Source organism: Pristis pectinata, chromosome 2 (assembly GCF_009764475.1).
Source record: "Pristis pectinata isolate sPriPec2 chromosome 2, sPriPec2.1.pri, whole genome shotgun sequence".
Taxonomy (NCBI): Eukaryota; Metazoa; Chordata; class Chondrichthyes; order Rhinopristiformes; family Pristidae; genus Pristis; species Pristis pectinata.
This window is the reverse complement of record NC_067406.1, coordinates 453125-476893: the sequence shown is the minus strand read 5'-3', so window position 1 is coordinate 476893 and position 23769 is coordinate 453125. Positions and strand designations below refer to the sequence as shown.

At 46.3% G+C, this 23769-nt stretch overlaps 1 protein-coding gene across 1 annotated transcript in view; it reads right to left on the bottom strand.

Moving 5' to 3' along the window:
- LOC127586603 (rhotekin-like) overlaps positions 1 to 23769 on the bottom strand; it is a 138012-nt gene that overhangs the window by 4953 nt on the left and 109290 nt on the right. Inside the window, exon 11 of the mRNA XM_052044702.1 lies at positions 18475 to 18582. Coding sequence (XP_051900662.1) covers positions 18475 to 18582 — 108 coding nt within the window. The remainder of the gene's footprint in view (positions 1 to 18474; positions 18583 to 23769) is intronic.

Here is a 23769-nt window from a genome sequence, read left to right as displayed (position 1 = left end):
TCTGCCCTCTTGCTTTTCATTCCCCATCACCATCGTCTCCAAACTTTCTAACTCAGCCACCTGTATTTTCATCCGTCATTTTTATATATTACAAACACCAGAGATCCCAGCACTGAACCTATCGATCTCTGCCTTAAACACACCCAATGATTTGGCCACAGCCGTGTGTAGCAACGAATTCTACAGATTCACCACCCTCTGGCTGAAGAAATTCCTCCTCATCTCAGTTCTAAAGGGATGTCCCTTTATTCTGAGGCTGTGCCCTCAGACCCTGGGCTCTCCCACTGATAGAAACATCCTCTCCACATCTGCTCTATCCAGGCCTTTCAGTGTTTGGAAGGTCTCAATGAGATCCACCCTCATCCTTCTGAACTCCATCAAGTACAGGCTCAGAGACATCAAACGCTCCTCATATGTTAACCCTTTCATTCCCAGGATCATTCTTGTGAACCTCCTCTGGATCATCCACGGGGCCAGCATATCCTTCCTTAGATACAGGGCCCAAAGTTGCTCACAATATTTCAAATGTGGTCTGACTAACACCTTATAAAGCCTTAGCATTATATCCTTGTTTTTATGTTCTAGTCCTCTCCACATGAATGCTAACATTGCGTTTGCCTTCCTTACTACCGACTCAATACAAGTTAACCTCAAGGGAATCCTGCACTAGGAATCCCAAGTCCCTTTGCACCTTCAGTTTCTGAATTCTCTCCCCATTTAGAAAATGGTCTTCAGAACCCCACACTTCCCTACGCTGTATCCCACCTGCACTTCTTTGCTCAACCTGTCCAAGTCCTCCTGCAGACTCCCTGCCTCTGTGACACTACCTGTCTTGGTATCGTCTGCGAACTTGGCCACAATGCCATCATTTCCTTATAGCTCATACCCTCTAATCCAGGCAGCATCCTGGTAAACCTCTTCTGCACCCTCTCCACATCGCCCTATAATGCGGTCTGACTAAAGTTTTATACAGCTGTAGCATGACTTCCTTGCTCTTGTACTCAACACCCCAACCAGTGAAGGCAAGCATTCCATTGCAACATAACATCCCAGCCCCAGTACTCAATGCTCTGACCAATGAAGGCCAGGTGTCAAATACCTTCTTCACCACCCTATCTACCTGTGCTGCCACTTTCAGGGAACGATGTCGCTGTACCCCTGGGCCTCTCCATTCTACAACATTCTCCAGGGTCCTGCCATTCACTGTGCATGCCCTACCCTGGTTGAACTTCCCAAAGTGCAACACCTCACACATGCCCAAGTAATATTCCATCTGCCATTCCTTGGCCCACTTTCACTGTTGACTTAGATCCTTTTGTAATTTTCAACAACCTTCTTAACTGTCCACTACACCAGTAATTTGGTGTCATCCACTAACGTAAACTGGAAATTAAGTTTGGGGGTTTTACAGTCGAGATGCAGTGGCGGATATTTAAGGGGATCATTCAAAATCCAAACATTCCAACAGGAAGAAATATCCAAGGGACGGCCCACCGCCCACAGTTAACTGAAAACTTAAACGGTAACATCGAGGAATGTAAAAGCAAATACTTTTGCAAAGATGAAGGCAGGTCAGAAGATTGGACACAATATAAATAAACTTCAAAGAATTACTAAATTATTGATGAGGAAAAATTAAAGCACCGACTAACATCAATGTAATATCAAATAGAGTTTCCACAGAGATTTAAAAAATTAACAAAGTGAGTGTTCGTCCTTTTGAAGGTGAGTTTGGGCAATTGATGATGGGAAATGAGATGTGAGGTGAATAACTAGGGACTTTACATGAGTCTTCACTCTGCAGGGTACAAATAACAGCTGCAACAGCAGTAAGTCAGGGGTTGGAGCGGAGGGAAGATTGCAGGAAAATTACCATCTACAGGGCACCGGGGCTGAAGTGAGTGGCTGGAGCTGCAGACGGCCAAGTCTCTGGATCCTGACGAACTTCATCCTTGGGTCTTAAATTAAGTGACTGGTGAGGCAATTGATGGGTTTTAGTTCATTGGATTTGGAGAATGTTCCACTGGATTGGAAAACAGCAAATGTAACTCCCTTCTTCAAAAGGGGAGTGAGAACAGAATGCAGGAAAGTACAGACTGGTTTGCTCGAGATCAGGAGAATGTTACAAGCTGTTATTGAAGACATCACAGCAGGGCACTTGGTAAAATGTCAGGTAATCAGGCACCTGATAACCTGTTAACCTGATTTTGTATCAGGGAAATCATGTCTGACCAATCAATTGGATTTTTTTTTGAAGACAAGTGCTGTGGATGAGGGGGAACCTTCGAATGTACTGGTCCCCGTGAACGTCCCGCACTCGGTCCCCATGAACGTCCCACACTCGGTCCCTGTGAACGCACTCGGTCCCCGTGGACACCCTGCACACGGTGCCCGTGGATGTCCTGCACTTGGTCATCGTGAATGTACTCAGTCCCCATGAATACACTTGGTCCCTGTGGATGTCCTGCACTCGGTCCCCGTAAACATCCCGCATTCGGTCCCCGTGAATACACTTGGTCCCCATGAATGTCCCACACTCGGTCCCTGTGAGCGTCCCACACTCGGTCCCCGTGAATGTACTCGGTCCCCGTGGACGTCCCGCACTCGGTCCCCGTGAATGTACTCGGTCCCCGTGAACATCCTGCATTCGGTCCCCGTGAGTACACTTGGTCCCCGTGAACGTCCCACACTCGGTCCCTGTGGACAACCCACATTCGGTCCCCGTGAATACACTCGGTCCCCGTGGACGTCCCGCACTCGGTCCCCGTGAATGCACTCGGTCCCCGTGGACGTCCCGCACTCGGTCCCCGTGAATGCACTCGGTCCCCGTGGACGTCCTGCATTCGGTCCCCGTGAATGTACTCGGTCCCCGTGGACGTCCCGCACTCGGTCCCCGTGAATGTGCCGTACTCAGCCCCTGTGAATGTAGTGCAGCAACACACAAACTGCTGGAGGAACTCAGCGGGTCAGGCAGCCTCTGTGGAGGGAAATGGACAGTCGACATTTAGGTCGAGACCCTTCTTCAGGACTGGAAAGGAAGAGGGCAGATAGCTGGTATAAAAGGGTGGGAGGAAGGGGTGGAGAACAGGATGTACTGTACTCTTTACAGTTTGTATATCTGCCACTAATTCACCCTTCTATTTACAAAGGCCATTCAGAAGTGTAGACTTCAAAAGGGCAGAACTGATAGCACATAAAACACAGACATTATAGAAAGGGGTCTGGACGGAGTAGATATTGGGAAACTGTTCCCCTTGGTGAAGGACCAGAGGTCACAGTACAGGGAGGGAAACCGAGTGACATGAGAATGGTTGGAATCTGGAACACACTGGCAGCATAGGTGGTGGAGATAGGTGATCTTCAAGGCGCATTGGAAAATATACAAGGTTGCATATTAGGGTGTGGGAAAGTGGAGACAGCATGGACAGAGGGCTGGGAGACCTCCTTCTGTGCTGTAACAATTCTGTGCTTCCATGAGTCTATGAATACAACTCATTAGTAACTGGAAAGTGCGGACTGTTTAATACAAATCACTCAGTAACTGGACAAGGGTCAGTAATGCTGGATTGGACTTCTTTAGTAACATCTGGTTAGGCCGCATGTAGAGTATTGTGTGCAGTTCTGGTCACCTCACTATAGGAAGGATGTTGAGGCTTTAGAGAGGGTGCAGAGGAAGTTTACCAGGACCCTGCCTGGATTAGAGGGCATGTGCTATCAGGAGAGGCTGGACAAACTTGGGCTCTTTTCTCTCAAGTGGCGGAGGGTGAGGGGTGATCTGTTGGAAGTGTATAAAACTATGAGGGGCATAGATTAGGTGGACAAGCAATATCTTTTTCCCATTATTGAGCGATCCAATCCCATAGAGGGCATGCATTTAAGGTGAGAGGGGGTTGGTTCAGAACAGAGATGAGGGGTACGTTTTCTTTACTGAGAGAGTGGTGGATGCCCGGAATGTGTTGCCCGATAGGGTGGTGGAGGCAAATTCACTGGGGGCTTTTAAGAGGGGCTTGGATGGGCACATGAATAAGAGGAAAATGGAGGGATATCAGCATTCTGTAGGTAGGTATTCGAGGGTTGAGTTTTAAATCTGTATTCGAGGGGTGGGGTAGAGGTAGTTTGTTCATCTGCCATTTAACATTCAGTGGTTAAGTTTGCTTTGCTTGTGTGGCCGCTGGCTGTGTGGTAGGTGGATTGCCCCACCAGTGCCTGTATTACATCACCTGTTACTGTAATAGGAGAGGAGAGCTTGTATCTCAGCTGACACACTGTTCTCCTGCAGGAGGAGACCCTCATACGAAGAGGCAGGAGGGGTTGCTGCTCAGAAGCCGAGAAACAGGAAAAAGACACATCAGACAAAGCAGAGAGATCAATGGATCAGAAACACAGCTGTTGCAACAACCACAGAGTTGTTGGAGATTCCAAGCCAGGTTACCAGCACATCGTCCTGTTGTTACCTCCCTCACTGGCCCCATAATACCAGCACCACCAACCCATCTCATTGCACAGGGAGCCATCAGTTCTCAGTCCCAGGCACACACACTCTCTCTTACGTGGCTGTGTGGGGACCAGGGGAGCAGATTCAATAATATTCAAAAGGGAGCAGGATAAGAATTTGAGAAAGGGAGCAGGGAATGGAACTGGCTGGATTGCTCTTACATTGGGCTAGTACTTGCCTGACAAGCAGAATGGCCTCCTGTGCTGTCCTATTCTGTGTACTATCTCCATCAGCTAATGGACGAAGGTTGGGGATAGGGGAGAAGCCTCACTGCAGCCCGCCGCTCCCACCCTCAGTGGCAGGGTTGGAGGGGGGCGGGGGGGGGGGGGTTGGCACAAGGAGATCTCCAGAGGGACGCGGTGAAGCTTTCTGCTCGCTGTAGCTGGCAATGAGATATTCCTGGAAGACCACCCTTCCCCAAGCACATGATGCCCCCCACCATCACCCAGGTTGGTTTAAGTAGAATGACTGACAATAAGGGGAGAAGTCTTCTGCTAAAGGATGATACTGACCAGTTTGTAACCTCGGCAGGACAACAACAGAGAGAGATGAATCCCAACCATTGTGACGTGATGCATTTCAGTAGGACATATGCAGTGAATGGTAGGGCCCCAGGGAGCCCCACAGTTGTACAGCACAGAAAAAGGCCCTTCAGCCCATCGCGTTCATGCCAACATTTTGCCCATCTATACTAATCCCATTTGCCCTTCAATGCCTTACCTATTTGTGTGTGTCCAAATGCCTCTAAGACGTTGTAACTGTATCTGATTCCACCCTCTGACACAACATTCCAGATATCACACACTCCCTGTGTAAAAAAATTTACCCCTCAGATCCCCTTTAAACTTCCATCCTCTCACCTTAATCCATTGCCCTCGTTTGTAATACCTCTACCATGGGAAAAAGATTTTGACTATTTATCCTATGTCTCTCATAATTTTATACACTTCCATTAGGTGACCACTCAACCTCTTTCACTCTTAAGGAAAACAAGCCCAGCCTATCCAATCACTTTAAATGAAGTCCTCCAATCCAGACAACATCCTGGTGAATCTCCTCTGCACTCTCTCCAGAGCAACCACGACCTTCCCATAGTGTGGTGACCAGAACTGCACACAGTGCTCCAAGTGTGGTCTAGCCAGTGTTTCGTAAAGTTGCAACATTATAGAGTTAGAGTCATACAATTCCAACTATTACATTTGCCCGTGACTGCAAGAAACTGCAGAGAGTTGTGGACACATTTCAGCACATCACAGAAACCAGCCTCCCCTCCATGGACTCTGTCTATACCTCTCGCTGCCTTGGTGAAGCAGCCAGCACAATCAAAGACCCCACCCACCCCAGACTTTCTCTCTTCTCCCCTCTCCCATCGGGCAGAAGATACAAAAGCCTGAAAGCACATACTACCAGGCTCAAGGACAGCTTCTATCCCGCTGTATAAGATTATTGAATGGTTCCCTAGCATGATAAAATGGACTCTGACCTCACAATCTACCTCGTTATGACCTTGCACTTTATTGTCTGCCTGCACTGCACTTTCTCTGCAGCTGTGACACTTTGCTCTGCATTTGGTATTGTTTTCCCTTGTACTACCTCAATGCACTGTTGTAATGAATCAATCTGTATGAACATTATGCAAGACAAGTTTTTCACTGTATCTCGGTACAAGTTACAATAATAAACCAATTCTGCAGTTAGTGAGAAGGTAGCCAAAAGAACAGGGACCTAGGGGTACAGGTACATAGTTCCGTGAAAGTGGAGTCACAGGTAGACAGGGTGGTGAAGATGATGTTTGGCACGCTGGCCTTCACCGGTCAGGGTATGGACTACAGAGTTGGGACATCAGGTTACAACTGTACAAGTTGTTGGTGAGACCACACTTGAAGTATTGTGGTTGCCTGGGTTTGGGAAAGATGTCATTAAGCTGGGAAAGAGGCAGAAAAGATTCATGGGGATGTTCCCAAGACTGGAGAGCTTGAGTTATAAGGAGAGACTGGATAGGTTGGGACTTTTTCCCTGGAACTTAGGAGGCTGAGGGAATTGGCTCCCATTCACTCACTGACCAGATAACCTTGTTCACAGTTTACTCCTGTGGTCACCCCACTTTTACCCTGCCAGAGACATCCCCTCCCATACCCTCCCTGCATCTTAAACTTTTTCATCTCCTTCCCAGTTCTGCTGAAGGGTCCCCGAAGTGAAACATTGACTGTCTCTCCCACACCCGAACGGCTGAGCGTTTCCAACACTTTCTGCTATTTATTTCCAGGCTGTTGCCTTGATTCACGGATGTTAGTTATGGGGACAGACTGGATACGCTGTACCTGGTTTCCCCAGAGTGAGGGAGGTCAAGGGGTGACCCGATAGAAGTAAATGAGAGGCATAGGTGTGTAAACTAGAGGCTCAAGGTGAGGAAACATAGAAACATAGAAAACATACAGCACAATTCAGGCCCTTCAGCCCACAAAGCTGTGCCGAACATGTCCCTACCCTAGAAATTACTAGGCTTACCCATAGCCCTCTATTTTTCTCAGCTTCATGTACCTATCCAACAGTCTCTTAAAAGACCCTATCGTATCCGCCTCCACCACCATTACTGGTAGCCCATTCCACGCACTCACCACTCTCTGAGTAAAATACTTACCCCTGACATCTCCTCTATACCTACTCCCCAGCACCTTAAACCTGTGTCTTCTTGTGGCCACCATTTCAGCCCTGGGGAAAAGCCTCTGACTATCTACCCGATCAATACCTCTCATCATCTTATACACCTCTATCAGGTCCCCCCTCATCCTCCGTCGCTCCAAGGAGAAAAGGCCGAGTTCCCTCAACCTGCTTTCATAAGGCATGCTCCGCATTCCAGGCACCATCCTTGTAAATCTCCTCTGCACCCTCCCTATGGCTTCCACATCTTTCCTGTAGTGAGGTGACCAGAACTGAGCACAGTACTCCAAGTGGGGTCTGACCAGGGACCTATATAGCTGCAACAATACATCTCAGCTCCTAAATTCAATTCCACAATTGATGAAGGAGAATACACCATATGCCTTCTTAACCACAGAGTCAACCTGTGCAGCCGCTTTGAGCGTCCTATGGACTCGGACCCCAAGATCCCTCTGATCCTCCACACTGCCAAGAGTCCTACCATTAATACTATATTCTGCCATCATATTTGACCTACCAAAATGAACCACTTCACACTTATCTGGGTTGAACTGCATCTGCCACTTCTCAGCCCAACTCTGCATCCTATCTATGTCCCTCTGTAACCTCTGACAGCCCTCCAAACTATCCACAACACCCCCAACCTTTGTCATCCGCAAACTTACTAACCCACCCCTCCACTTCCTCATCCAGGAGGAGAGGATGAGTAGAGGGGATCTGAGGAAGAATTCTTTTCACCCAGAGGGTGGTTACAGTCCAGGACACACCAGGTGAGAAGCTGGTGGATGTAGGTTCACATCATTTCAGAAGCTTCTGGATGAGCACGTGAATGACCGAGGGTCAGCTGGGTACAGACCGAGTTTTGATAAATGGGATTAGCATAGATGGGCTGAAGGGCCTGTTCCTGTGCTCTATGACTCTGTGACACCTACGCTTGGACCCTGCTCAGTCCATCTGGCAAGATGACATCTTATGCTGGGAGGAGAAGAGTCATCCCAGCAAATGAAAGCTCAAGTGCAAAGGAAGGCCCAGGTCATCAAATATAAGTGGTGGCAAGGGGGAGCCAATGAACCATACCATAGAACCATAGAACAATACGGCACAATACAGGCCCTTCCGCCCACCATGTTGTGACGCCCTTCAAACCACACCTATGACTATCTAACCCCTTCCTCCCACATATCCCTCTAACTTAAATTCCTCCATATGCTTATCTAACAATCTCGAACTTGTCCAATGTATCAGCCTCCACCACCACCCCAGGCAGCGCAGTCCATGCACCAACCGCTCTCTGGGTGAAAAACCTCCCTCTGACATCACCCTTGAACTTCCCACCCAATACCTTAAAGCCATGTCCTCTTGTTTTGAGCATTGGCGCCCTGGGAAAGAGGAGCTGGCTGTCCACTCTATCTATTCCTCTCTATATCTTGTGTACCTCTGTCATGTCTCCCCTCATCCTCCTTCTCTCCAATGAGTAAAGCCCTAGCTCCTTTAATCTCTCCCCATAATCCATACTCTTCAATCCAGGCAAGGAGATTGAGCAATGTGAGGATCTTTTTCTAAGCTGCAAGGACCATTCCAACCCAAGGCCCTGCGGAGCTGCACCATTCATTGCACACAAAAGGTGACTAAATCTCCAGGGCCTGACCAAGGGTGTCCTAGGACATTGTGGGAAGCTCGGGAAGAAACTGCTGGGGCCCTGGCAGAGATTTTTGTATTATCGATAGCCATGGTGAGGTACTGGGACACTGGGGGAGGGGTTGATTTCAAAGGACAAGCCAGGGATCTACAGGCTGGTGAGCCTGACATCGGTGGTGGGGAAGTTACTGGAGGGGATTCTGATGGATGGGATCTATCTGCATTTGGAAAGGCAAGGACTGATTAAGGACAGTCAGCAGGGCTTTGTGTGTGGGAAATCATGTCTCATGCATTTGATTTAGTATTTTTTTGAAGAGGTGACAAAGAGGATTGATGAGGGCAGGCCAGTATTGGTTTATTATTGTCACTTGTACCGAGGTACAGTGAAAAACTTGTCTTGCAAACCGATTGTACAGGTCAATTCATTACAGTGCATTGAGATAGTGCAGGGTAAAACAATAACAGAATACAGAGTAAAGTGTCACAGCTACAGAGGAAGTGCAGTGCAGTTGACAATAAGGTGCAAGGTCATAAAAGAACATTAATAAGAATTTTTAAAGACATAGAATTTAAATTTAAAAGAGTAGAATGATTACAGTGGAAGTAATGAATAGCCCTGCAACGAGCCACCGTGGTCTGGTTCCATCTTTAATATAGGAGTTGTCTACATGGATGCTAGCGAGGCTTTCGACAAGGTACCGCATGTTAGGCTGGTCCAGAAGGTGAGGACACATGGGATCAATGGTGAGCCAGCCAATTGGATACAAAATTGGCTTGGTGGTAGGAATCAGAGGGTGGTAGTGGAGGGTTGTTTTTTCCTCAGACTGGAGGTCCGTGACCAGTGGTGTGCTGCAGGGATCGGTGCTGGGTCCACTGTTGTTTGTCATCTTTTGTAATGATTTGGATGAGCATGTAGGTGGAAAAAATAGTAAATTTGTGGATGACACCAAAATTGGTGGTGTGGTAGATGGTGAAGAAGGTTGGCTGAGGTTACATCAGGATCTGGGTCAACTGGGAAAGTGCACAAAGGAAAGGCAGTCGGAATTTACTCAGGTAAGTACAAAGTGATGCATTTTGGGAAGTTAAACCAGGGCGGACACACAGTGACTGGCAGGGCCCAGGGAGTGTTGTAGAACAGAGAGACCTGGGTGTACAGGTACATAGCTCCCTGAAAGAGGTGATGCCAGTAGACAGGGTGGTGAAGAAGGTGTTTGACATTCACCAGTTGAGGCATTGAGTTCAAGAGTTGTGATGTCATATTACGTTATACAAGTCGTTGGTGAGACCACACTTGGAGTGTTGTGTGCAGTTCTGGTCGCCCGGCTATAGGAAGGATGTGATTAAGCTGGAGAGTGTGCAGAAAAGGCTCACAACGATGTTGCTTGGACTGGAGGGCTCGAGTTATAAGGAGAGATTGGACAGGCTGGGACTGTTTTGCCTGGAGCAAAAGAGGCTGAGGGGTGACCTTATAGAGGTTTATAAAATCATGGGCAGAGCTAAGGTGGATGGCCACAGTCTTTTCCCGGGGTAGAAGAGTCTAAAATTAGAGGTCATAGATTTAAGCTGAGAGGGGAAAGAACTAAAGGGAATCTGAGGGGTTTGTCAGTAAATGGAAAGAGCTGCCAGACGAAGTGGTTGAGGCAGGTACAGTTATAACACTTAAAAGATAATGGGACACGTACATGGATAGGAAAGGTTTGGAGGGATATGGGCCAAACAGAGGAAACACAAAGAATTCAAGGCCTGCATGTTCATGTTGGGGTGAAGGGCAAGGCTGGCAGGTTTCGGGAACCCTGGTTGACAAGAGATATTGAGGCTCTGGTTAAGTAAAAGATGGAGGCATACACTGTGCACAAGGAATTGGGAACTAGGGGTGTAATGTTGTAGTTGTAGAAGACCTTGGTGAGGCCACATTTGGAATATTGTGTTCAGTTTCGGTCACCCTGCTTTGGGAAAGATGCCATGGAAGAGTACAGAGAAGATTTATGAGGATATTGCTGGGACTTGAGGGACTGAGTTACGGAAAAAAGTTACGCAGGTTGGGACTTTATTCCTTAGAGAGTTGAAGAATGAGAGTTGATCTTTTCATGGTGAATAAAATTAAGAGGGGCATAGATAAGGTGAATGCACACATTCTTTTTCCCAGCACTGGGGAATCAAGAACAAGAGGGCATAGATTTAAGGTGAGAGGGGAGAGATTTAATTGGAACCTGAGGGGCAACTTTTTCATCCAGAGGCTGGTCCATACATGGAACGAGTTGCCAGAGGAAGTGGTTGAGGCAGGAACATTAACAACATTTAAAAGGTACTTGGACAGGTGCATGGATAGGAAAGGTTTAGAGGGATATGGGCCAAACCTGGGTTAAAGGAACTAGCTTAGATGGGAATCTTGGTCAGCATGGACCAGTTGGGCCAAAGGCCCTGTTTCCATGCTGTGTGACTCTTTGAGTCTATTACAAACAGCAGGAGTCCCAGCACTCGTCACGGACATCCAATTGCCAAAAATCCTTCTACCATCTCCTTCTGTCTCCTATTGCCAAGCCAGTTTTGGATTCAGTTCACCAGTTTTCTACTGAAGCTTCCTGAAAGTGACAACACAAGTAGGGAGGGTGGTAAAGAAGGCAAACTGAATACTTGCCTTCATTGGTCGCGACATTCAGTATCATAGTCAGGAAGTCACGCTGCAGCTGTGAAAGGAGAGATTGGACAGACCTGGGCTGTTTTCTCTGGAGGCTGAGGGGAGACCTGATAGAAGTTTATAAAGTTATAAGAAGCCTAGATAGGGCAGGGAGTCAGAGTTTTTTTCCCTGGGTGGAAATGTCAAGTACTAGAGGGCATAGCTTTAAGGTGAGAGGGGAAAGTTTAAAGGAGGTGTGCAAGGCAAGTGTTTTTATTTATACAAAGAGTGGCGGGTACCTGGAACATGCAGTCAGGGGAGGCAGTGGAAGCAGACACAACAGCAACATTTGAGAGGCTGTTAGACAGGCACGTGAATAGGCAGGGAATGGAGGGATACGGACCACAGGCAGTGACATCATGGTCAGTGCAGACCTGGTCTGCTGTTCCTGAGTTGTTCTGTTATGTTTAAATTCCATCTGCCATTTGCTCTGCCCATCTTATATCATCCCGTAACATAAGACTACCCTTCTCACCATCAACACCACCACCAATTTTCATGTCACCTGCAAAGTTACTCATCATACCACCTATATTTGTGTAGATCATTAACGTATGTAATAAACAGTAAGGGTCCCCTCAGCGATTCCTGTGCTACACCACTGCTCACTGGCTTCCAATTCCAAAAAACTACTCTTCACCATCATCCTGTGTCTCCTGTTACCAAGCCAAGTTTGGTTGCAATTTCCCAACTTTCCTTAGATCCCTTGGCTCTAACCTTCTAGACCAATTTCCCATGTAGGGACTTGTCAAAGGCCATACTGAGGTCCATGTAAACTGCACTACTCTCATTGACACACTGAAGTCATTGCTTGAAAAAATTATTACAATTAGTCAGACAGGATCCCCCACCCCCTCCCCCATCAAAGGTAGGTTGACCATCCCTGATCAATCCCTGCCTCTCTACATGTAGATCAATCCTGTCCCACAGGATATTTTCCAAAAAGCTCCTTCCCACAATATTCGACTCACAGGCTGGTAATTGCCTGGCTTCACTTTGCTGTTGTTCTTGAATAAAGGTACAGTGTTTGTTGTCCTTCAGTCATTCTGTGGCCAAAGTTCTTGTCTTTATTTGTAATACTTGCCAATTTATTTTTATATTCCATCTTCTATCAATCTTTTGCTCAGTTCAAGCTATTTCTGAAAACTCTCTGGATCCTTGGGTTTAGTGCTGTTCTTGGCAACATTATAAGCCTTTTCTCCTTAACACTCATGATTACCTGTGACGCATCACCTTTTATTTTCCTCAGGGGAACAGCAGGAGAGGAGTACCTGGGTAGATCTGCACTGGGCAAAAACCTCCTTCTGTGTTCTTAATGACATAAGTGAAGATAATTATGGGGGATTTTAACATGAAGGTGGACGGGGAAATCCAGCAAGGCAGTAGATCTCAGGAGGGTGAGTTTGTGGAATGTCTACGGGACGGTTTTTTGGAGCAACTTGTTTATGAGCCCACCAGGGCATCAGCTGTTTTGGATTGGGTGCTGTGTAATGAACTGGAGGTAATTAGGGAACTAAAGGTAAAGGAACCATTGGGAACTAGTGATCACAATATGATTGAGTTCAGTTTCAAATCTGAGAAGGAGAAGCTGATAACTGGTGTATCGATATTTCAGTGGAACAAAGGAAATTACAGTGGTATGAGAGAGGAGCTGGCCCAAACTGATTGGAAGAGTAAGCTAGCTGGAGGGACGGCAGAGCAGAAATGGAAGGAATTTCTACAAGTAATAAGGAAAATGCAGGATAGACATATTCCAAGAAAAAAGGTTTTCAATGGAAAAAAGGCACAAATGTGGATAACGAGAGAGGTTAAGGCTAAAATAAAAGCAAAAGGGAGGGCATACAAGGAAGCAAAAATTAGTGGGAAAACAGAAGACTGGGAAACTTTTAAAAACCTGCAGGAAGAAACTAAGAAGGTCATGAGGAGAGAAAAGACGAATTATGAAAGGAAGTTGGCAGATAACATTCAAAAGGATACTAAGAGTTTTTTTAAATATATAAGGAGTAAAAGAGAGACACGGGTTGATATAGGACCAATTAATAATGGTGCGGGAGAGATTATAATGGACGATCAAGAGATGGCAGAAGAACTAAATGAGTATTTTGCATCGGTATTCACTGTGGAGGACATCAGCAATATACCAGTTAGTCAGGGTCTCAAGGAATGGAACTGAGTTCAGTTAAGATTACTAGAGAGGTGCTAGGAAAACCAAATGGGCTAAAGACTGATAAGTCTCCTGGACTGGATGAGGTGCATGCCCGGGTTCTGAAGGAGGTGGCTTCAGAGATAGCGGAGGCATTGGTGATAATTTTCCAGGAATCGATAGACTCCGGCATGGTTCCGGAGGACTGGAGGGTCGCAAGTGTAGTTCCGCTGTATAAGAAAGGTGGGAGGCAGCATAAAGGAAATTACAGACCTATTAGTCTGACGTCAGTGGTGGGAAAGTTATTGGAATCGATCCTCAAGGATGAGGTTATGGAATACCTGGAGGTGCAAGGCAAGATAGGTCCTAGCCAACATGGTTTTGTGAAGGGAAGATCCTGCCTGACCAACCTATTGGAGTTTTTTGAGGAAATCACAGGTAGGGTGGATAAGGGAGAGGTGTAGATGTTGTGTATTTAGACTTTCAAAAGGCCTTCGACAAGGTGCCGCACAAGAGACTGATTAATAAGATGAGAGGTCATGGAATTACAGGTAGGATAACAGAATGGGTGGAGCATTGGCTGGTTGGCAGGAAGCAAAGGATGGGAATAAAAGGATCCTGTTCTGGTTGGCTACCGGTCACTAGTGGTGTTCCGCAGGGGTCGGTGTTGGGGCCGCTTCTTTTTATCCTGTACATTAACGATTTGGACGATGGAGTAAATGGTTTTGTGGCTAAGTTTGTGGATGACACCAAGATAGGTGGAGGAGTAGGGAGCATTGAGGAGACAGGAAGGTTGCAGAGAGACCTAGATAGTTTAGGAGAATGGGCAAGGAAATGGCAGATGAGATTCAATGTTGAGAAATGTGCAGTTGTACACTTTGGAAACAGAAATAAACGGGCAGATTATTATCTAGAAGGAGAGAAAATTCAAAGTACAGAAGTACAAAGGGACTTGGGTAGGTACTCGTGCAGGTTAACCACCAGGTCGGATCGGCGGTAAGGAAAGCGAATGCTATGTTGGCATTCATTTCGAGAGGTATAGCGTATAAAAGTAAGGAAGTGTTGATGAGGCTCTACGGGGCACTAGTGAGGCCTCATTTGGAATACTGTGCAGAGTTTTGGGCCCCATATATTAGGAAAGATGTGCTGATGTTGGAGAGGGTTCAGAGGAGATTTACGAGGATGATTCCCGGAATGAAAGGGCTTACGTATGATGAGCGTTTGTCGGCTCTTGGACTGTACTCACTGGAGTACAGAAGAATGAGAGGGGACCTCATAGAATGCTGCTCGGGGGGGTTTAAACTAAATTTGCAGGGGGAGGGGATCCAGAATGAGAGAGAGGATAGCGAGATGGAGGGTAGAGGACAGGTAGGAACTACACAATTTCGGAACATTAATACGAATGGAGAGAGGAGAAATGGGTTAAAAATCCTATATCTGAATGCACGGAGTGTCAGGAGTAAGGTAGGCGAGCTTGAAGCTCAGATACGAATGGGTAAGTATGATGTTGTTGGGATAACGGAGACATGGCTGCAGGGAGATCAGACCTGGGAAATGAATTTTCAAGGGTATACATGCTATCGTAAGGACAGGAAGGTGGGCAGAGGGGGTGGGGTGGCCCTGTTGGTGAGGAATGAGATTCAGTCCCTTGCAAGGGGGGACATTGAATCAGGAGAAGTAGAGTCAGTGTGGATAGAACTGAGGAACTGTAAGGGCAAAAAGACCCTAATGGGTGTTATCTACAGGCCTCCGAACGGTGGCATGGATATTGGGTGCAAGCTGAATAGTGAGTTAATGTTGGCATGTGGCAAGGGTAATGTCACAGTAGTTATGGGGGATTTCAATATGCAAGTGGACTGGGAAAATCAGGCTGGTACTGGACCCCGGGAAAGGGAGTTTATAGAGTGCCTCCGGGACGCGTTCTTGGAGCAGCTGGTACGAGAGCCAACCAGGGAGAGGGCTATTCTGGATTTAGTGCTGTGTAATGAGCAGGATTTGATAAGAGAACTCGAAGTAAAGGAGCCATTGGGAGGTAGTGGACCATAACATGATAAGTTTTATCTGCAATTGGAGAGGGAAAAGGGCAAATCAGAAGGGTCAATTTTGCAGTTGAACAAAGGAGACTATGGAGCCATGAGGGAGGAGCTGGCTAAAGTTGACTGGGAGGGTATCCTAGCAGAATTGTCAATGGAACAGCAATGGCAGGTATTCTTGGGAATAATGCACAAGGTGCAGGATCAGTTTATTCCCCAGAGAAGGAAAGACTCAAAGAGGGGAAAGGGGCCACCGTGGCTGACAAAGGAAGTCAGAGATAGCATTGTGTTAAAAAGGAAGAAGTATGGCAGAGCCAAGCTGAGTGGGAAGATAGAAGATTGGGAAATTTTTAAGGTACAGCAGAATTTAACTAAAAAGGTAATTCGGGAAGAAAAAATGAGGTACGAAGGCAAGCTGGCCAGGAATATTAAGGAGGATAGCAAAAGCTTTTTTAGGTATGTGAAGCGAAAGGAGTTAGTTAGGAACAATGTTGGGCCCTTGAAGGACCAGAATCGGGTGAAATTATTACGGGAAACAGGGAGATGGCAGTCGAATTTAATAAGTACTTTGGATCTGTCTTCACGGGGAAGACATAAGAAATCTCCCAAGAGGTAAGGATGGACAAAGGCAGAGGGTGACAGGAGGAACTGAAGTGGATTGACATTAGGAAAGAAATGGTGATGGGTAGACTAATGGGGCTGAAGACTGACAAATCTCCAGGTCCAGATGGTCTGCATCCCAGGGTACTAAAGGAGGTGGCTCTAGAAATTGTGGATGCATTGTGATCATTTTCCGATGTTCCTTAGATTCGGGGTCAGTTCCGGAGGATTGGAGAATGGCTAATGTTATCCCACTTTTAAGAAAGGAGGGAGGGAGAAAACGGGGAACTATTGTCCAGTTAGCCCAAACATCTGTGGTGGGGAAATGCTAGAGTCCATTATTAAGATGAAATAGCGGCATATTTGGATAGCAATGATAGGATTGGGTCGAGTCAACATGGATTTACCGAGGGCAAATCATGCTTGACTAATCTACTGGAGTTTTTTTGAGGGTGTAACCAGGAAAATAGACGAGGGAGATTCAGTGGATGTTGTATACCTCGACTTTCAGAAGGCATTTGATAAAGTGCCGCACAGGAGATTGGTGGGTAAAATTAGGGCTCATGGAATTGGGGGGCGGGTATTAACATGGATAGAAAACTGGTTAGCGGATAGGAAACAAAGGATAGGGGTGAATGGATGTTTCTCAGAATGGCAGGCCGTGACTAGTGGGGTGCCACAGGGCTCGGTTCTGGGACCGCAGCTGTTTACGATCTATGTTGATGATTTAGATGAAGGCATTGTGAATAACATCAGCAAGTTTGCCGATGATACAAAGTTGGGTGGCAGTGCGACATGTGTAGAGGAAGTTAGGAGAATTAAGGTGATTTGGATAGGTTGGGTAAGTGGGCAGATACTTGGCAGATGAAGTTTAATGTGGATAAGTGTGAGGTTATCCACTTTGGGAGCAGGAACAGGAAGGCGGATTATTATCTGAATGGTGTGGAGTTAGGTAAGGCGGAAATACAAATGGATCTAGGAGTTCTTGTTCATCAGTCACTGAAAGTGAATGAGCAAGTGCAGCAGGCAGTGATGAAGGCTAATGGAATGTTGGCCTGTATTACAAGGGGAATTGAGTACGAAAGCAAAGAGATTCTTTTGCATTTGTACAGGGCCCTGGTGAGACCACTCCTGGAGTATTGTGTACAGTTTTGGTCTCCAGGGTTAAGGAAGGATATCCTGGCTATAGAGGGCGTGCAGCGTAGGTTTACGAGGTTAATTCTGGGGATGTCGGGACTGTCTTATGCTGAGAGGTTGGAGAGACTGGGATTGTACACGCTGGAATTGAGAAGATTGAGAGGGGATCTGATTGAAACATACAGGATTATTAAGGGATTGGACAAGATAGAGACAGGAAATATGTTCCAGATGTTGGGGAAGTCCAGGACCAGGGGGCATGATTAAGAATAAGGGCTAGGCCATTTAGGGACAGAGGGAGGAAAAATTCTTCTCCCAGAGGGTTGTGAATTTGTGGAATGCACTGCCTCAGAGGGCAGTGGAGGCCAATTCTCTGGGCACTTTCAAGAAGGAGCTAGATAGGTTTCTTATAGATAGGGGAATCAAGGGATATGGGGACAAGGCAGGAACAGGATATTGATTGTTGAGGATCAGCCATGATCTCAAAATGGCAGTGCAGACTCGAAGGGCCGAATGGTCTACTTCTGCTCCTATTGTCTATTGTCTATTGAAACATTTAAAACGTTGAAAGGACTGGACAGAGTAGATGTGGCCAAGCTGTTTCCCTTGGTAGGTGAGTCCAGGACCAGAGGGCACGATCTTAGAATTAGAGGGTACCGGTTTAAAACAGAGATGAGGAGAAATTTCTTTAGCCAGAGGGTGGTGAATTTGTGGAATTCCTTGCCACGTACAGCAGTGGAGGCCAGATCATTGGAGGCATTTAGGGAAGAGATAGATAGATATCTAAAAAGTCGGGGGTATCAAGGGATATGGGGATAAGGCCGGAAATTGGGGTTAGTTTTTTTTATTTTGCCCGCACCCCCTCCCCCCCAATTTCTCATTTCTTTTCTCCCTTTTCTTTGGAGCAGACTCGATAAGCCAAATGGCCTACTTCTGCTCCTTTGTCTTGTGATCTTGTGACATTAATGACATGAGCACAGGTATCGCTGTCTTAGTCAAACGGTCAGGTTAAACTATCTGTAAGATGTTGCAGTCATGATTAAATGCCACATCACACAAAACAATGAATCCAGTCTCTGAGTATTCCTACCAGTCTCGTGGTACAGGGAAGCTCCCTTCTTGGAGATTGTTACTGGCAGTTTCCGGGGAGATGCAGATTCAACTTTCATCAATTCATCACAGCACTGTTTCCACGCACCTGAACAAGAAGTGGCATGCAAATGAACAGGATATTTATTTATTAGTCACACGTACATCGAAACACACAGTGAAATGCATCTTTTTGAGTAGTGTTCTGGGGGCAGCCCACAAGTGTCACCACACTTCCGGCGCCAACATAACATGCCCACAACTTCCTAACCCGTACACCTTTGGAATGTGGGAGGAAACCGGAGCACCCGGAGGAAACCCACGCAGACACGGGGAGAACGTACAAACTCCTTACAGACAGCAGCCAGAATTGAACCCAGGTCGCTGGCACTATAACAGTGTTACGCTAACCGTTACACTAACGTGCGTGCAGTGTGTAAACGAACAAGGCATGGCATGCAAACGAACAGAACGTGGCGTGTAATTGAACATGGGGTATAAATGAACAAGACAGTGTGTAAATGAACAAAACACGGTGTGTAAATGAATGCCTGGTGAAACGACTGGTTTTCCAGATATTCTGGGAAACTGCTCAGATAGACAGAGGCTATTTCAGCTGGTCGGGGCGCCTGGGACTAGTGGCAGAGTTTAAAGGTCAGAGCCAGAGCTCAGCATTAAGGTGAGAGGGAGGAGTTGTGGGTCTGAGGGGTAAATTTTCACACACAAGAGTAGTTGGTATCTGGAAAGAGCTGCCAGAGGAGGTGATGGAGGCAGGAACAGTAATGATATTTCAGAGGCATCTTGGTAGGTGCTTGAATGAGCAGGGCACAGGGGGAGATGGAATTAATGTAGGCAAGTGGTTGAGGCAGGTACATTAACAATATTTAAAAGGTACTTGGACAGGTACATGGATAGGAAAGGTTTAGTTATATGGGTCAAACGTGGTCAAATAGGGCTAGCTTTGATGGGGCTCTTGGCTGGCATCGACCAGTTGGGCAGAAGGGCCTGTTTCCATGCTGTATAACTCTGTGGGATTAGCATAGACAGGCAAGATGGTCAGCATAGAGGCAGTGGGCTGAAGGGCCTGTTTCTATGCTGTACAACTCTATGACTGTGAGACCTTTACTAGATTTTTACCTCCCCCTTCACTGAATTCTCCAACTACAAAGTTGGATTCCTTTGTGAAATACTGATGAAAAGTATTCATTTAGGACTTCACCTACACCTCTGGCTCCACACACTGATAGCCCCTGTCGTCCCCAGTGAGCCCTACGTTTTCCCTGGTTATCCTTTTATCCTTAAGATACTTACAGAACGCCTTCGGATTTACCTGAATCGTGTCTGCCGGTGATATTTCGTGACCCTTCTTTGCCTTCCTAATTTCCTTATCAACCACCTCCCTACACTTTTTACTCTTGACAGGAATCACCCATTATTTGTTCCCTATACCTGTCAAATGCTTCCCTTTTCTCCTTTATCCAATCCGCAATCTCTCTCATAATCCAGGATCCTCTGTACTTGTTGGCCCTAGCTTTTACCCCTACAGGAACATGTTGACCCTGAACTCTCACCATTTCCCCTCTGACTGCTTCTCACTGTGCAGATGTAGATGCTCCCAGTCACCTTTGTCAGGTCCTCCCTATCCTCTTCCATAACCACTTAAAAAAATATGGAGTTATGGTCACTGTCTCCAAAATGCTCCCCCATTGACACTCCCTCCACCTGACTGCCTACATTCCTCAAGATAAGGTCCAGGAATGCCTCTTCCTTCGTTGGTCTATATACATCCTGTGTCAAACATCTCTCATGGACACTTTTCAAAAATTCCGCCCTCTTTGAGCCTTTAACACTAAAGCAATCCTAGTTAATATCTGGGAAATTGAAATCCCCAAATATGATAACCATATTTTTATTGCATCTTTCCTGTTATTTGCCTATGTATCTGTTCCTCTATCTCCTGTTGACTGTTGGGAGGTCTGTAATACACCCCTGCTAAAGTGACACCACACTTTGTTTTCAATCTCTACCCATGTGTCCTTGTTTGAGGAGCTTCTCGGGTATACTCCCTCAATAATGAGGTAATGCATTCCTCGACAAAGAGTACAATACTTCTTCCTCTTTTCCTCTGCCCTCTGTCTCACCTGAAGATTCTACACCCTGGGATACCGAGTTGCCAGTCCTGCCAATCATTCAACCACATCTCAGTGATGGTAACGATGTTGCAGACCCACATGTTAATTCAATCTCAGAGTTAGATCATAGAACTGATGTCTGTACTGACCTTGATGCCAATTTAAACTCTACATCTGTCTGCACATGGTCTATATCCCTTCATTCCTTATCTCTCTATGTATCTGTCTAAATGTTGCCATTGTGTCTGCTTCCACCATCTCCCCCGGCAGCGTGTTCCAGGCATTTTGTTTTTATTCATTCAAGGGATGTGGGCCATGCAAGCTGAGACAGCATTGAATTGCCCACCTCAATTGCCCTTGAGAAGGTGGTGGTGAGCTGCAGTCTTGAGGTGTGGGTATTTCCACCATGTAATTAGGGAGAGTGTTGCAGAATTTTGACCCAGTGACGGTGAAGAAACGGTGATATATTTCCAAGTCAGGATGGCGTGAGGCTTGGAGGGCAACATCCAGGGGGTGGTGTCCCCGAGCTTTTGCTGTCCTTGTCCTTCCAGCTGGTAGAGGTGGTGGATTTGGAAGATGCCACCACTCTCTGTGTAAAAAAAACTTGCCTCATAAATCTCCTTTAAACTTACCCTCTCTCACCTTAAACCTCTGCCCTTTCTTATTTCCCACCCTGGGAAAAAGACTTGGAGTATCTACCCCAGCTATGCCTCTCGTGATTTATATACTTCCATCAGGTCACCCCTCAGTCTCCAGTGCTGCAGAGAAAACAGTCCAAATTTAACCAACCTCACTTATAGCTAATACACTCTAATCCAGTTAGAGAGTATTAGCAATATCCTGTTAAACTTCTTCATCATCTCCAAGGCCTCCATGTCCTTCCTGTAATGTGGTGACCAGAACTGCCATATGTGGCTTAACCAGCTGCAAAATGACTTCTCAACTTTTATACTCAACACCCCAACCAATGAAGACAAGCATACTGTAAGCCTTCTTTACCACCCTATCTACTTGTGTTGCCACTTTCAGGGAGCTATGGACTTGCACCCCTAGATCCCTCTATACATCAGTGCTCCCAAGGGTCCTGCCATTTACTGTATAATTTCCCCTTACATTTGACCTCCCAAAGTGCAACACCTTACACTTGCCCAGGTTAAACTCCATCTGCCATTTCTCTGCCCACACTTCCAGCTGGTCAATATCTTGCTGAATCCTTTTACAACCTTCCTCGCCTTCCACAACAAAACAAAGGAGCTGGTCATTGACTTCAGGAAGGAGGGTGGTGCACATGCTCTTGTATGTATCAATGGTGCTGAGCTGGAGATGGTTGAGAGCTTCAAGTTCCAAGGTGTAAACATCACCAATAGCCTGTCCTAGTCCAACCACATAAATGCTATGGCCAAGAAATACCCCAGGAAATTTGGCATGTCTCCTTTGACACTTGCCAATTTTTATAGATGCACTGCAGAAAGCATCCTATCTAGATCCATTACAGTTTAGTAAGGCAATTGCTCCGCCTGGGACCGCAAGAAACTGCAGAGAGTTGAAGACACAGCTCAGCATATCACGGAAAGCAGTCTCTTCTCCATTGTCTATAAATCTCACTGCCTCAGTAAAGCAGCCAGCGTATTCAAAGACCCCTCCAACCCCAGACATTTTCTCTTCTCCCCCCTCCCATTGGGCAGAAGATACAAAAGCCTGAAAACATGTACCACCAGGTTCAAGGACAGCTTCCATCCTGCTATTGTACGACAATTGAACAGACATTGTACGCTAAAGATGAACTCTTCCTCAGTAAAGATGGCAATAATAAACCAATTACCAAATACATCACAGTACCGATCCTGTGGAACACCACTGGTCACAGATCTCCGGTCAGAATAACACACCTCTACCACTTCCCTCTGTCTTCTATGGCCAAACCAATTTTAATTCAATCTACCAAGTCTGCATGGATCCCATATACCTTAATCTTCTGGATCAGCCTACCATGAGGGACCCTGTTGAAAGCTTTACTAATGTCCATGGAGACAACATCCACTGCCCTACCCTCATCAATCATCTTCATCACCTCCTCAAAAAGTTCAAGCAAGTTTGTAAGACCTGACCTCCCCACACAAAGCCACACTGACTGTCCCTGATAAAGTCTCTGCTTTTCCAGATACAAGTAGATCCCACCCTACTATCTACTTTAGTTCATTTCACAAGATCACAAGACAAAGGAGCAGAAGTAGGCCATTCGGCCCATCGATTCTGCTCCATGAGCAAAACTAATACTATTCCTATCTAGCCCCAATTTCCGGCCTTATCCCCATATCCCTTTATACCTTGACTAATTAGATACCTATCAATCTCCTCCTTAAATGCCCCCAGTGATTGGGCCTTCACAGCTGTACGTGGCAAAGAATTCCACAATTTCACTACCCTCTGGCTAAAGAAATTTCTCCTCATTTCTGTTTTAAACCGGTACCCTCTAATTCTAAGATTGTGCCCTCTGGTCCTGGACTCGCCCACCAAGGGAAACAGTCCTTTCAACATTCTAAATGTTTCTATGAGGTCCCCTCTCATTCTTCTGTACTCCAATGAATACCATCCAAGAGCTGACAAACACTCATCATAAGTAAGCCCTTTCATTCTGGGAATCACCCTCGTAAATCTTTTCTGAACCCTCTCCAACATCAGGACATCCTTCCTAAGACAAGGGGCCCCAAAACGACATACAGTATTCCAAATGAGGCCTCACCAGTGCCCCATAGAGACTCAGCAACACTTCCTTACTTTTATACACTATACCTCTCGAAATGAATGCCAACACAGCATTTGCTTTCTTTACCGCCGATGCAACCTGGTGGTTAACCTTTAAGGTATCCTGCAGAAGGACTCCCAAGTCCCTTTGCACTTCTGTACTTTGAATTTTCTCCCCATCCAGATAATAATCTGCCCGTTTGTTTCTTTTTCCAAAGTGTACAACCGCACATTTCTCAACATTGAATCTCATCTGCCATTTCTTTGCCCATTCTCCTAAACTATTTAGGTCTCTCTGCAACCTTCCTGTCTCCTCAATACTCCCTACTCCTCCACCTATCTTGGTGTCATCCACAAACTTAGCCACAAAACCATTTACTCCATCATCCAAATCTTTAATGTACAAAGTAAAAAGAAGC